The sequence below is a fragment of the Silurus meridionalis genome, chromosome 16 (assembly GCF_014805685.1).
Source record: "Silurus meridionalis isolate SWU-2019-XX chromosome 16, ASM1480568v1, whole genome shotgun sequence".
NCBI lineage: Eukaryota > Metazoa > Chordata > Actinopteri > Siluriformes > Siluridae > Silurus > Silurus meridionalis.
The window spans coordinates 15659454-15675715 of NC_060899.1; the positions used below are offsets into that span (position 1 = coordinate 15659454).

General features: G+C 41.8%; 1 protein-coding gene across 7 annotated transcripts in view; it reads right to left on the reverse strand.

Moving 5' to 3' along the window:
- The window catches only part of dlgap4a (discs, large (Drosophila) homolog-associated protein 4a), an 80259-nt gene that overhangs the window by 14522 nt on the left and 49475 nt on the right, over positions 1-16262 (reverse strand). For 3 of the 7 annotated variants that reach the window (XM_046869181.1, XM_046869182.1, XM_046869186.1), the window contains 6 exons: positions 7401-7756; positions 6023-6874; positions 5382-5629; positions 4012-4098; positions 2331-2481; positions 1-155 (listed from right to left, as the gene is read on the reverse strand). The exon at positions 1-155 is cut by the window's left edge and continues 41 nt beyond it. In XM_046869181.1, coding sequence (XP_046725137.1) covers positions 1-155; positions 2331-2481; positions 4012-4098; positions 5382-5629; positions 6023-6874; positions 7401-7694 — 1787 coding nt within the window. In that variant the 5' untranslated portion in view covers positions 7695-7756. Of the gene's footprint in view, positions 156-2330; positions 2482-4011; positions 4099-5381; positions 5630-6022; positions 6875-7400; positions 7757-7974; positions 8194-16262 lie in introns of those variants that run through there. The other 4 variants (XM_046869180.1, XM_046869183.1, XM_046869185.1 and 1 more) reach the window with 4 other exon arrangements.

Genomic DNA, 16262 nt, shown 5'->3' on the forward strand with positions numbered 1-16262 from the left:
TCCGAGTCGTCGTCCTGAGAGCAGCCGGCCTGGATGGCACGCAGGTAGCTGTGGCTGCGCGAGCGGAAGCAGCTCGGCGCCGTCAGGTCCAGAGCCTCCACCGCCTGCGAGTCCATGTGGCCGTAAGCCGCCGAGCACAGACAGCTTGGGTCCATCTGGATGTGAAAAAAAAACAGGATGAGATAATAATTATAAATGAAAAGAAAATCTGATGGGAATCTGAGGTGGACACCAGGTAGAGGAATTTCCCCATGAGAAATCATTTTTTGTTTTTTAAAATTGCTATGTGAAACCTTTAACATCCTGTTCTGCTGTTATAATAATCTCCACTCATCTGAGAAGATGTTTCACTTAGATTTTGTTGCGATTCCTTCAGTCATAAATGTGTTAGTAAAGTCTGTTGTAGGTGAGAAGGTGAAGAAGTCTGGGGTGCAGTCAGCGTTCACATTCATTCTGTTTAATAGGGTTGGAGCTCTATAGCAGGAGATCTTTCACACATTTCCAACCCATGGAAAGCATATCTTCATGGAACAGGCTGTGTGCACAGGAGCATTGTCATGCTGGAACAAGTTTGGGTGTCCTACTTCAAGTGAAGGATCATCCTGCATCCAAAGCCATCTGATTTAATTGTGTGTACAACTTTGTGGTAACAGTTTGGGAAGGAACCACATATGGCCTGCAAAAATCGGGTGTGAAATACTTATGTCTATATACTGTATTTATATCTATACACCAAATGTCTATTTATTACAGATAAACGATGTTGAGGTGTGGATTGATTGTGATCAGATGCAAACTGTAGTCTTGAGTCAATGTAGCAGAGTGTTGAAATTAACTACAGTCCAAATCCAAATCCATCCTCAAAGCTCCTGCTCTTACTCCGTAATTTCATGGATCCCCAAGGAGTTGATGTGGAACATCCCCAGTTGAACAGAGTGGCCTTCAATTGAGAGAGAACTTCATCTAGAGGCATGCTGGGATGAAGTGGGCAGATCCAAGGATGGGAGAGGGGCAAAGAAGACTTCCAAAACACATCCAGACTTTCAGGACACATCCAGAAGAACGCTGGGAGAGCGCTGTATTGCTGTGCAAGGGGCCTATTTTGAAGGTGATAATGCAGGTGGAAACGCAGATAAAGTACTTAATTGGAAACAGACCGAATCTTCAAACCTTTTGATACCACCTCTTAGTATAAAACCATAAAAATCATGAAATGTACAAAAAAAAATTAAAAAGTGACGTTTCAATGAATAAAAAATGAAATTGAAAATGGTTGGCATTTTGCTGTGGTATAAAAGGAATAAAACGAATTTTGGTGCAAGCGCTGAAGAGTGGTCCCACAGCTGTGTCTTTGAGAGACACAGAAACGCCTAGTCAGGGCTACAAACCGTTCAGTTCAATGTCAAGCCGTGATTTTCAAAAAATCATGCGGTGAACCTACAAATCTGCTTAAAGGAGGTGAAGCTGAAAATCGAATCTAATTAAGGCCAATTCAAAGTGCGGTTTGTCAGAAAATCGAGCTCATCTTCACACATTCCTGTCTGTACCTGAGCACAAAAGGCAACCACGACCGAGCACAAAAGGGAAACTGCTGGGAAAATGGCTATAGCAACTGCTCTGCACAAACCAGAAAAAAGCAAGAGACGCTTCATTTCTGTTTGTCCAACCAGTGGGCAACGTTTCCCATTGCACTGAGAGATAATGGGAATGCAGCTCCTGATGTGAGGGGATGAAGTTAAAGGTGACACAAAGGAATACAAAAGATGAAAATCCTTCCATCTATTGTACACAAAACCAGGATACGGCCAGAGTATAATATAAACCACATGACCAAACCACATTAAACACATGAAGGAGTTTCTATTATGACTGGGTTTATTTAGAGAAAAAACAGTCCAGATTTTGGACTTGCTTGTTGCATATGAATTAGGGATGGTAAGGGATTGATGATTTGCTGTTTGTCTGAACCAAAAAAAATCTAGATAAACTGCATCATATTGAATTCCATTGCATCATATTGTGTTGAATAGAACTGAATGGAAATCGGGTAATAGAGGTGAATCGGTAGCTGCTTCATATGTAAATTAAACGTGTCATATCGTTGGCTACGCATCGAGATGTTAATCGCATCAGCCTCAATTATGGAGATTCCATGCGTCTTCATATACCCCATTTATAAAAGGTTAGCGAAGTAAAAAAAAATTTTTTTTTGCCTTTCAAACAATCTGAATTTGTGTAAGGAACATTGTAACCATTGTGAAGTCCAAGTGTGTGTGTGGGTGTGTGTGACAAAAGCAAACTAGGGTGAGAGAAAGCGCCAGAGATCTGACCTGGCTAATGCCAGAACTCCGCCCGAGTGTGGAGGAGCCATGAGCGAAGTTTCCTTCTCTGTCCCAAGGCTGAGAATCGCTCTGCCCCACCAGACAGTCCAGATTATCCAGGCTGCGGTTGGTGGTGAGTTCTCGCAGAGATGGCAAGAAGCTGTGAGACAAGACATTGGAACAGGAAGTAAGAAAGAATACAGCCAGGAGAAGAGCAAAGGATGACAAAGAGAGGATAAAGCAGTACATGAAAAGATAAGGGAGATGGATGTGTGTGGAAGGAGAAGGGGGCAGAAGGGAGAAAAGGAAAAAGGATGAGGTTAGATAGAGGAGAGCAGGAGAAACAGAAGGACGGTCTGAATTTTACAAAGAGATGTTGTCCAGCTTTACCAAGCAGGAGCAGAGAAAGAAATCAGATCACCAGAAGTTTTATTGGATTAATGAAAGCCTCGACCAGGAATTGCTGAATTATACCTGAAGGCTCACAGGTAGCAATTCCTGACTGGGCTTTAGGCCTGTTGCACATGCAGAAATGAATAAGAGCAACAGCACAGAGGAGATCTTCGCTATCTGTCTGACCAAGTAAGTTCATGAGGTCCTAAGTTCTAGCATTAGTCATTTCCTGGTCAATTGCGGTGTTTCCTCTGCCCTGTGCACTGGGTGAGTGGTTAATAGCCGTGTGTCAGGAAGGAAGTAAGTGGACCAAATTAGGTCTGATCTGGGTTGGAAAGGAAGGTCACATGAAACCAGTTAGTTAGCAAGCTGTACACATTTAATATGAGAGAAACAATGTGTAGTTGTGATCATAGTCAGTGAGTCCTAACGCTGGTCCAACAGAACTTGTACATCTGGTTGGGGTCTAGTCTGTTTGGGGTCTAGTTTGTTTTATTAATGCAATTTTCTGAGCCACTTAAATTGAAGCCTTTTCACATTGCACCATTCTTGATGAAATGGACTGTAAGAATTGGTTCTTATAAAGGCTTTTAGTTTTCTAAGCATTTGATGACTGAGAATAAGCAGTTACAGAATCAGTGTCACAAGTAATAAACCTCAGGCATATCATAAACTAAACGAACACTTTGCTGCCCGATAGCATTAGCGAGAGAACGCGGGTCTGAAAGTGTCAAGAATTGTTGATGTAAAACTTCTTGTGTGCGGCAGTTTTTGACTATCGTGGAGTCTGATGTTATGTCCACTGAGATCCTACATTGTGACATGGATCACGTTTATAAAGTCTGGCAAGCAACACTCGCAAGGACTATTAAAAATCGCAGTGTGCACCTGGGATTAGTCGGATCAGGTGGACTAGTTCCTGGACCAGGGTTGAGAATTAATGACCATTCCGATTCTCTCCTTTTTCTTAATACTGAACATTGATCATATACAGAAGCTAAATGAAGATATTTTCAGGGAGTGTATTTAAAAATTTTATTTCAATTGTCACTTGCTTGAAAAAAATCCCAACACTAATTAATGGCCGCATCTGAATGCAGCCATTTTCTTCTGTTTTATTCCATTCCAGCAGTAGGAGAGTTAAATGAGCAAGAAAGTGAGTATTGTGGGGAATCAGGATAAAGCCATGGCCCTAGCGGTTAGAGTGGTTAGGTGGCATCAGGGAGGATATATGGCTTTGCTCGGGTGGTGCCCGGGTGGTGCTCGGGTGATTCTCGAGTCGTTCTGTGCCACTGACCTTGCCAGGTGCTGCATGGAGTAAGCATTCTGTAGAGGAGCCCATGCCACCCCGTACTGCTCCCACGTGAATGGGCACAAGCGGTGTCTGTCAGCGAGTCGAGTAGGGACGGGGTCGGAAGGGGGAGGTGGATCGTTATCAAAAACAAAGAACCTTCCACTTTCAAACAAATGTATATTGATTTGATTCTAGTTATGTGCATTGGACCTGGTAGTTTTATTTATTTTTTTTAAGATGCCTTTGGTTTCTACATCAGGCAACCCTCAACCTCGATTGACCCATGTGGGACTGAAAATAAATGTCAGTGGAATCACCAGAAATATAGTCCATGAAACTTTTTCTAAATAAAATAAAACTTGGATTTAAGTAGAATTATTGAGAAGATTGATTGGTCCTGGAAGACTTAAAGATGTACAAGTATATTAGATGCCCTTTAATATCCAGAATGACCAAATCACATTAATATTTTACAAAGAAGCTGAGGATTGAAGCTTTGCAGGGCTTCTAGTAAATCCTCTCTGAGGTTCTGGCTCAAAAATAGACTCCACCATGCTGGTTTCCTGTATGGGTTTTGCTCGGCTTGTTCTTCATGCTGCTTTTCTCAGTTCAGTCACTCCCCCTTTCCCATTTGCCGGTCAGCTCAACATTGGTAAAGCATACTCATGTAGTCATGTGGTGGATAAAAATATCACTAACATGTACAACAGGAGAGTATAAGAGGATATTGAGGGTGACTTGGGATCATTTGTATACCACTGTACTCCTGGGTGATGTTCAGTGAGGTAGGAAAAATTCAAATGTATTATTTTTTTTTTATGTCACGTTTAGAAATATACAACCCTTGAAATTAAAATAAAATACTAAAATACTGTCACCAGTACTGTTAGCATACAGAGAGTCGCACTAGCTGCTTTGCTGAATTACAAGACAAACACATCTTTTGCTGTGTTGTGAAGTTAAAAACAAAGACAGACTGCAATTTTGCATATTTAAATGTTTTTATTTCATTGAGCACGTTTTCATGATCCAGTAATGTATTTATTTTTTAGTTTTGTAATGAAGTTCACTATCATTTTAAACGGAGTGTTATGTTTGTTTTATCCAGTATCCATTTCAAAAACTATCGATGATTAAAAGGTTATCGGCAAGTACGGTCCAACCGAGATATCCAGTATCGGTCGACATCCAATTAGCAATGATAAGACACGAACAGTGTACATGAAGCAGTGCAGGATAACATTTTGGAGCTTCCGGTATTTAGTACAAAAATACTTTTTTGTGTCTTTTTATTGGCAGAAATAAACATGCATGGAATATGTAACTTACAAACATTGTGTTGTTTTTGTAAAAAGGTGTGTGTGTTCACTCACTTGCGAGGTGGCAGAGGCGGTTGTTGTTCACTGAGAGACTGTTGCGTGGCCTTTAGGTAGCTCTGGCGTCGAGCGGCTGTTTTTGGCGAGGGTTTTGGTGAGGGAGGGCTGTCGGACCGTTCGCTGTCCTCGGGATCTCCCATGGCTTTGACATAGCTGCCACTGCGCATTCTCCTGCATGGGATCTCCCCTGCTACTCCCACTCCTGCCCCCTTACCCGTTGTTACACTCCAATCCCCAACAGGAACCTGGGGTAATTCCAGAACAGAGTAATATCTGAGACGCTCGCTTTAATAGTGCTCCAATTCCCAAAGGGCTTCAGATTAAAAAAGCTAATGTTCAATGTTGAATGAATTCCTGCAGATTTGAGTGCAGTTAAAAGCCTTTTAATTCTGTGGGGAGAACGTTTAACTCTGTATGAAATTTGATTACCAATTGGGATTTAGACAGCGCATTTTCCAAATGATTTCCTTTAAACGTCTATTTATTAGGATGAATTTCTGAAAATGTAGCATATCTTTAGGTACAGGACCTTTCACTATGATGCATATTCACTTTCTCATTACATAAACTTTCCTAGTTTATGTTTAATGTTTTCATTTATATCTTGCTCATTCGGGGTTTTTTTCTGCCAGTTTTACCTGTAGGAAGTTGGATGTCAGGTCTTGGTGGTAGGACTTAGACTTGAGCAGTGTCCTGTTCACTGTAGCCGTGCCTTTCTGCAGCACCTGCCGAGCCTGGCTCAGAGTTAGTGTTGACCACGAGCCTCTTTTTGCCAGTGTACCATCCCCTGCTGGTCCACCGGTTGAGGTCATTGTCTGGGTTTTTAGCTCTCCGCTGCTTTTGGAGGGCTTGAGTGAACGATGAGCAGCAATGGTATTATAGCCCTGTACTTGGGTTCTGGCAGGCGCCTGGCTGTCGGACACTGCCCTGCCCAGCGTCATCATGCTCAGTGGGTTACGATAAGCTACAGCCACTGGACCAGTTGCCTCTTGAGTCGTTGCTTCATCCTCCAGTGCATCATCCGAGCTCCAGAACCCGGAGAGGTTGGGCCGTCCTCTTTTTTTGGCACCCTCTGTCTTAGCACGGTCTTTACTCTTAGACCGCCGTGTGGCCTTGGTGCCATCGGCTCCCTGCACAGTCCCTTTAGCGCCCGAGGCCTCCATAGACTGAGTCTTGGAGAACAGTTTTTGGACAGAGTGCACCAGGTTGCGGATGCGACCAGGGCTCTCACTGCGCTGCTTGGTGCCACGACTCCGCCTATGGAACTGAAGCGTACTAAAGCCATCGCGTTGCAGTGGACCGTGGTGTTCCAGCTGGTCCAACAGTCCAGTCGGGATGCGGTTCATCTTGGCTGCCGCAGCGGAGGAAATCGTTGCCGTGCCGCTGCTGATCATAGGTGGAACCGCGAGGCCGAGACCTAAGCCCATTCCCATAGACGCAGAGGTGGTGAGGGTGCCCGTGCGAGATGCCGTCTGAGACACGCAACCCTGCTGCAACGAGGCAGAAAATTTTAGACCTGCTGGATTCAGCTACACACAGTATTTCAGATCTGAACTCAATCTTTGGGGAAATTCAAGTCCAGGTTTCTGTTCTATTTCTGCTGCCGAGCCTGGTAATAAACTGCAAATTAACCTGGTCAAATGCAGAGGGAGAAAGAAATAAACACACAATGTGTAGTCCCATAGGACTGGGCCAGGAACTGCTGCTCTATGGTATATATACTGTATTAGAATTGAAGGCAAAATAAAGACATTTTACAAATGATTTTTTTGTGGGTCCTACCTGTGAATACTTCATTTATGGTAATCATCAATCATATTTTCAGTGAATACATGAACACACTTTATATTCAAGGGATGGAAGCCAATATGAATACATTATTCAGAATGAGCAAATACATTTGTTCTAAACAGTTGCAAATACAAATAACAATAGCAGGTGCACTAATCTTTTTTTAGTATCTGCTGGAAGCAAACAACTTCTCCCACAATTTTATTCATCTCTTCAATTTCCTACCTGAGTGTACTCGGTCTGATTGACCTGCGAGGGAAACTGGAAGCGAGGGAAGGTGTTGCTGGTGGTCAGCTGGTTGTTTAGTGGCAGCAGGCAATCGGACTGCAGAGTGATGGGGCTTGCTGGAGGGAAGTGGTGCATGTGGGGGTCCATAGTGCCATAATGGCCGATAGTGGGGCTTAAGAGGTATGCCCCATGAGGGTCTGGGGTCAAGGGGCATATTGGCTCCTGAGGACCTGCCACAGGCATGCAGGAGTCCGACAAGTGACGAGCGTGGCTGGCCCCTATGCTTTTCATGGTTGTTCCCTTTTAGAACATGATCTCTGCTCGTGTGAGTCTACAGGCCTGGAGGGTGCCACCTGGTGGAAAAACAAACAAACCTTTCTTAGAGAGGTATTTCTAGAACATTTGGCAAGAACAGAAAGAATTACATGTAAGGTCATGCTATCATATTTTGATGATCTATGTATTTGCTCAGAGCCGATCTAAAAGCCAGAGAAGATTCAGTGACTATGCAAAGCGAGTGTGTTTGCTGCATGCGGTGTTATTGAACCAATCAGAGACTCTTAATACTTACATTACACTTTCATACTGGCATCGCACAGTTCCCTCAGTGTGGCATCTCGGCCTACAATATTTCTGAATGTCATTCACAGCTTGCCTCGCTTCCTCCCCTCCTCCATCTTTTGCTACCCATTCAGCCAGCTGTAATTCATGCACAAGCGGCGTTTATCTAGAAGCCTGAATTGCCGGTGACGCTGACAGAATCATCAGCACCCGTTCCCAGCTGCAGTCTCGCAAAGCCCCATTCACAAAATCAGTGGCATTCTCTCTCACACCATCAGCGCTAGTCACAAAGCAGCCCATTAGCATGCCAAGCACAGCTCGTGCTCGGTCGTGGCTGTACTGCACTGCCTCAATGGGGCTGGAGCGGTGCAGCTTCACAGATGACTCACAAGGCCGTCAGAGAGGCTCAGAGACTCGTTAACATTCAGCTAGCATCTGCCTAACCTCCAGATCAATCGCCGCAAACACCACAGCTTAGCACGTGACATAAAACGGGGCTATCTGAGTGCCGACTGATACCAACGCTCATTTAGAATGTGTCAAGGCCTCACAGCTTAAAGGAAACAAGTCGGTTCGGTGTGACCTTGGATATTCGAGGATAAAATGAGTTCTGCACTGGAACACTGACTAGCCATAAATTTGTTAATCGACTTATCTAAACCTGCAAAGTAATTACATGAGGCAAATAGGGGGTACATAATTCTTACCATCAAATCAATATAAAATTGTCAGCCAATCCAAAAGAAAAATGAAACATATACAGTCGCTGTTTTTTCTAGTTTCGAGCTGCAATTATAAATTAACCGCAGCAAAAATCTAAGAAGTAACAAAAAAATCACCAATAATCTCACCAACAAATCTGAAGTAATACCAAAGGATTACTTTTCATCTATGAGGCACACCGATAATGGATGATAATAATTGCAAATTTAGCTGCTGGAGCAGAAAAGAGTGTTTTGTTTAATTAAAATTAATGGAAGTCGTTGCAAATTATTCACACGCGGAAGAATCTCACAACTGCTAGCTGTCCAATTTGCTTTTCAGAAGAGTCTCTTTACGTTGATGACTTGGCAGCCTGATTGTGCTGTAAAAAAGGATTACACCAAGCCTACCAATTGTACCGCTTGTAATTCATACACAGGATTTTTACACGATGCGTTCAGACCTCCAAACCTTCCCCTCTTTATCAGGAATGTACATGAAATCAGAGCTAAGATGAGGTCTTACCTCACCATTAAACAATTAAAGGGTAAGACGAAAACATCTAAACCAGGAAGAGAAAAAAAAAAAACAAATTGGAAACACACCAACAACTTTGTTACACTACAGATAGATAACTGCAGATGATTACATTTATATCAGTTGTTTTTATATACACAGTGTTTAAAGGACTTGGTGGGTTTTTCATCAGCTGTGGTATTCATGGACCCAGACAAATGGACGAGGTGGTCTCGGTCCACTTCCTAGTGAACTCTAGTGCGAATCACCTCACACCGCATTTGTTCTCTAAATGCTAGCTCCTAAAATGAGCTGCTAAACACCAAACTGCAAAAATGAAAGGTGCTCTGGAGACTCCAAGTGAAGGTAAGATAGAAAGACAGACAAACACAGGATGTGGCACAACAACTGTTTCAATTCTTTCTATACGTAATGAGCTAAGCGTTTGTTCAGGGTCAGTTCTGTGTTCTCCACGCTCAGTGATTTTTGTGCTTCAGTGCCTTTTGTTTACCGTTAATTATTTTTATAGAATGTGATTCTTTCAGAATAAACAGGAGCAACGCTATGTAATCCTCCAAATCACTTATTGAGTTATTCTACCAGTTATTTACCTAGTGTGTGTGTGAGACTCCTTATTATTACCTTTTGTTGCATACCATCATGTTGCGACTGTTATGTCTTTATGATATGGTACGTTTGTACCAAGTGTGACCTTCAACAATGTTTTTGTACATCGTGCACTGATTTGTAACACAATATTAGAGGTCGACCGATAGTGGATTGTACTGATAAAGAGGTTGGATCGTTCTTGCCGATAATTATTGATCAACAAACAAACATAATTCATGACACTCCATGTAAAATAATACTAAACTTCATTACAAACATAAAACATAAAAAAGTACTGAATCATATGCTAAATGAAATAAATATGAATATATTAATTATTAGTAAAGTATTAGTAAATTATAAATAAGAAATGTGCTCTCCGTGCAGCACGCAGTCTCATGTGTAAAAACATCAGTGATTCGCCTCTAGACTCCACTCTCCTGATGTCAATTGAATGAGAATTTCCAAAACACGGAAAAACTATCGGTATGGGTTTTTGCCGATCGCCGACGTCCTGGTGTCTGTGTGACTGATTTTCCCGAATCCATATTGGAAAGACGGAACAAAAACAAGTGCGATGAGACTCTTGAAAACTAACATGACCAATAATGAAATAATAAAGGTGTAAAGCCAAAGCTCTACACAGACAGTTTTCTAACCGAGCTCTAAACTAAACCAGATAGCAAACAAACCTAAGGTATCAATTTGCTCTTATTCAGACTCGACAAACACACTAATAGGTGTGAAAGTGCCCTTAAAAGCAGGTATTAAACCAGGCTTTAGTGGTCAGTACAAAAGAACAGAAGAGGTCCAGACAGCATGGTGAATACTTCAATGAATAATCCTTATATAAAACCCTCCTCATTATTATTCTCCCAATTAAACTAAACACAACTGAGTATAAAACTCGATGTCATGCTGCAACGAACATGCATCGTCTAAACTCAGTCTTACTCCAATTGTAGAGATGTTCCACTTTTTATCTTTATACCGGGGTGTAAAAACGATCAGATCAATGGTTTTTAAACAAATTTACTATCAAACAATTGTGTTCCTCCAACAGTTTGGAGAAAAACCACATATAGTCAAAAAAAAGTCTGAATACTTAAGTCTGAGTTTTAGTATATTAAAAAAAACTCCAGAACAATGCTTTGATTAGTTTTGAATAAAACAATTCTCTTTAATCTTCTTATAACCAAAAATTAGCAAACACTTACACTTGAACATGCAGCTTCCATCTCATTATTTTGTAATCATGCAAATGGATCTGAAAGAAGATAATTATATGTTATAAACATTCCTGCCTGGGGATTTTGTGCAAAAAAACAAAACATAAACTAAAGGATACAGTTCTCCAGAAATGATCTTCTCCAGATGTTTTTCCATATTCTACTGGCTAAACATGCAGGTAGTCCATATAGGTATATAACCCCAAAATCTCAGGAAATGGGTTGCCAAATCTCAATCATTTATCCCCAGAATACATTTGCACTACTTATTCACAAAGTGAGATTCTAATTCACTTTTGTGGGTGTGGCCTTTAAAGAACAGCAGTGGATAAATTTGTAATATCAAAGTTTAACTAATGAACACTTTATGTCCCAAACCTCATTATATGAATAATCACATAATTATTTTATTCCGAGATTGTCTAGTCTCCAGATCTTGTATTATTGGTCGAGGTCACAAATTTTAAGCCATTTATGACCTCGACCTGGCAACCTACAACCCAACCCTTCAATTCTTATCTTGAAGTCTTGACACCCACCCAAAGGGTCTCCCGGATTTTGCAACCCAAATGTTGACAGGTATGACCACATCGCGCACCCAAGGATCGTTTCGAGGAATCACCTAAGCAATCGAGAGATTGGTCTCTGCATTGTGATCCACCCACTTTTAGAAAATCTTGCTTTAAACGTCAAGCTGTTTAAGCTATCGCTAGCACAAATTTCGTTTCAGGCTAGAGATCAAACATCCTGCTACGTAGCTGTCAGTCAGCTTCCTGGAAGATCCGATCACAAGGAATTTTCCAAGATCCAAGAGCGCTAAGAGCAATTACTCCCTCGAAAACCACAGCATGATGGACTTAAGTGTACCACAGCTCATTAATACACAGCGGACTACGACGGCAAATATAAGCAGCGAGAAGCAAAGCGCACCATCTGCCGTGCCGCTTTAGACAGATCCCTATCTCTCCCTGGAGGAGCCTAAAAATCTCCACATGAACGTAGCTGACTTTAAAAAGTCATTAAGACGAGTCGGAGGCCTGTGTTTAACTAAGCAAATGTGAAGGGAGGGGGCAAATGAGCATTTGGCGGTGCTGTAAATTGCTTACCCTTGCAGAGAGAGTCCACTTACAGCTCATAACCTCCTGTTAATAACACACTGCCATGACATAACTAGTAGGTACTTGCAGCATTTTACATTTTAACTACAAAGCTATCAGGAAATGATACGGTTTAACACGGATCTGCTCCTGAATCAGTCCAAATTTAGTCACATTTGCGGCTGCAGCTCCACCAAACCCTAGTGTAAATTTACAGGATTTGACAAACAGCCTTTTCCAGAGTGACTTACAACTGAGCAGGTGAGTGTTAAGGGCCTTGCTCAAGGGCCCAGCAGGGGCAGGTTGGTGGTGCTGGGATTTGAATTTATGACTTTCTGATCCACAGTTCCCTTAGTGTCTTAATCCAGGTGCACATTGTGTCATTTTGGCCACGATTTGGTCGTCTGAGACAAATATAAAAAATTCAAAAGGATTCTTATAGTTCCAGGCTAAAATTAACAGCGGTTGGGATCATTTTTTAGCGGTCGGAGGATTTCAGACCTTTTCCTGCAGTATGACTTCTCCTACGACGACCGTCAAACCAAGAACCGGAGGAGCGTGGACCCTGATAATGCAATTAGAGCGATGACTTCAAAACACCTGTGGGAAAATGGGGAAACGAGTCAGGAGGACAGTAGAGTAAGAAAATAAACTTATGGAGTTATGGAGGAAAGAGAAGTGTTTGTATGACGTTTTTATTATTAAGGCATGTCATGAACCAAATGAACGCTACAGATTGTTTTTGTTTGCCGCTAGCTACTGTTAGCGAGAGAACGCGGTTCTGAAAGTGTCACTGCTTGATGACGAAATTTAAAAATCCCGTTCTGCTTTTTAGTGCAAATGATTTGCTTTTAAACATAACATAAAAACACAGAAAACACTTGAAAAACAAAGGGGGAATATTTCGGATTATTTGCTATTTACACGCACCAAACTGCCTCAGACTGCAGCATGATCCAAACCGTCTGCACGCTTAGTTGAACAAATCGACAATTTCGATCAAGTCCCTGAGACGATGCCGAAATTTCCTCTCTAATACTGAGACTTGTATCGATCCTGTATTTCTTTCACAACTCTTACTCCTGCACATGGCCCTGATCAGGCTTCAAGTAGTTTTATTAAATGTTGTCATGCAGATGCAGCCAGATGTGATCCCTTCAGCCCCGGCATGGAGAACGAGCCGTCACATTCAAAACATATATGTTTGCCAAATTTCAGTTGCTAAACAACAATCCATTAATCACTGTTTTAGGGGAGGGGCTTACCAAAGGGTCACCTGGACAAACCGACATAACCGTAGATTCTTTATCATAAGGGAGTTTCGTGTGCTGGATTATGTTTTTTTCTTTTCACAATGGACATTGTCTCGAAACAGCTTTACAAAATGCAATTAATGATAGAACAACAATTTAATTAAGTAAATTATAAGTATATATCCCTGATGAGCAGCCTAGGGTGACTGTGGAAAGGAAAAACTCCCTTAGATGGTACGAAGAAGAAACCTTGAGAGGAACCAAAGTCAAAGTGGAACCCATCCTCATTTGGGTGACACCAAGAGTGTGATTCTAAATCATTGTAACATTACAAGTACCGGAGAGTGAGAAATATCACGATCACAGGAGTGTGTGATTATGAGTAATGTCCTCTCTAAAGTCCAAAATCTTCATGAGGTGGAATCCTAGAGCTCTAGATGGATCGGGATCCTCGCAGATCGGCATCTTCTAATTTTGGATTAGACTGTAATTATTTTTTGTAACTACTTGCATTATACAATGAATGGATTTTGGATTTTCCCGTCCAGCTTTTTTAGAACACAGTAAGTGATCACACACAGGTTATAACCAACATTCTATCTGAGTAGATCCGATAAAAAAAATAAATAAATCAACCCTAATCCTATACCCAGGTGTTATTTTAGCTCGAGATCAGTCTTAGTTCTTTGCAATCGGATCCGTATCAGACTGAGCTGACAAATAGAACTGTCATGATTAGCACATGGTTTTAAATCCTTTCCAACTGAAGGATTAACGAAGTCAGGAAGCCATAAAACTTCATTTCAGGGAAAAGGCTCTTGACATGCCAGAGGCGACCGGATGTCATTTCAAAGCCTGTTTAAAATGCTGAACACACTCCGCACAGAGCGCTACGGCTGCGAGTTCAGTCGAACATCATGACACCAAACTGAGACAGAACGCAGAAAAGCGTCGCCATTCGTTCAGGATTATTTGGTGAAAATACAAAGTGGCGAACGAGACACTTTGATGTGTCCCCTCAAACCATGCAGTAGCGTCTACAACTGGGTACAAACACGCCAACAAAGGACAGAGAAACACATCAGCTGCTGCTGGTGGTGTAAACAACTGGGGTATATTTAGACCAAATCACAGGAAGGAGTCAAAATAAAATCTGTGGGGACTTAAAATATTAGGAAGGTGTTCATTCGTTAGGGTACCAGTATGCTAGGACACGCCCCTTTTTTCCTACCGAGGGATTTCGGGTCATGGTGGTGAGAATGATTGAATGAGAATAATTTTGTTTTTGGAGTTCATCAAAATTCTATTTACACCTCATTTGCATGATTGCATTACCTGCCGTTTGTTGTTGCATCCCACATGATGTTCGAATCATTTATTTCAGGAGTTCTCAAGTCGATGTCTGCATTATTATACTATATACTTAGCAGTATCCAAATGCATCTACTGGTATTTAATTTGAAGAATAGAACGGCAATATTATTGCATGGACATCTATATTGAAAAGTGATAGTGGCACGACTAAGTGAGATCATGTGGATTGTTCTCTGACGATCATCATGCACAAGTTGCCGAATGGTTTTGACATTTTCGGGGGTCGAGCTCATTGAAGATCTTTCTGATCTCTCATTGTCTTCCAGCGATGTTCTTCCGCTCTTGAAGCGCATGTGCCGCTCGAAACACCTCGAAAGACTCGTTGCAGCGTCGCCATATTTCACACTTATGTTATATTAAACGTCAGTTTGTTCTTACAATTGAGATGCTATGGAGTTGGGGGCCTTGCTCAGGGGCCCAGCTTGGTGTGGCTGGGATATAAACTCACAACTTCTGGATCCAGAGCCAGGTGTTTAAAAACAGAAAACAGGTGAACACTACGGGGTAATCAGCCAGTGAGAGAACAAGAGGCGCAGGACCAAAGCCAAAACCAAAAAAAGGCACTAAACGAGTACAACAGAATGTAATGCCTGTAAATTTGTGAACTGTGATTTAAGAATAGAACATTTTGTATACGAGGGCTGGGGTAATTAGAAATGCTGCTTGAAATGAAATGAACCCTTCAAAACTTCTTTGCCATTTGACGTATACCCCTGGCTTTAAAGGCAATCTGGGAATAATGGCCCAAAATCAAAGGCTATGCAATAATCATATCCAGTCCTCCCTGCTGTTCTCTCGTTATCCCTCCTATTAAACTTGGAAGAACCTTCACAAGGAGCACTACATCGATCTGTTTCAAGAGATCTTGCACTATTAATTAAATCTTTATAATCACAGTTTCTCCAAACCAACAGGATTCTGGGGGTTTTGGACACAGGTGCCACCCCACATCAAAGCCTCAGGCAAGCAGAAAATCTATGCAGAGCTGAAAAACCATTATATGCTACAGAGGAACCTAAACTTTTAATTAGAATGCATTTGTATGCAACTTCTTCTCCAGCTTTGATTTGCAGGTCAGGTAGGATATCTCAACGAGTAAATAAACGAAAGATGGAAATCACTTCTTAGTTCTATCTGATCCACACATCGTTCATTGAACAAAAGCGGTCAAGTTCTACAACTCTGGCAGTTAAAACGCATGCATAAGCCACCCTCGATAAGTTCCTACAGCTCCTCCTCAATTATTTCCGCAAGTAAATAAATTTGCATCTCAGAAAAGAAATATCAATCAGCATACTGCAGGTTTTTATCAATTCCCAGTAAATGAGACACTTGACAACCTGCTGATTACTGGATCAACATCAACTCAGGGTCAGTCATCATCTGTCCTACAGTTGAGACCTTTCAGAACCAGCCAAGGATCATGCTGAGCCACTTAACTGGAGTTATGAGTGTCATGAACTGCTAGTGGCCTCAAGGACAAGACGGCATAAGCAGGGGTCATGCTCATTTATCACA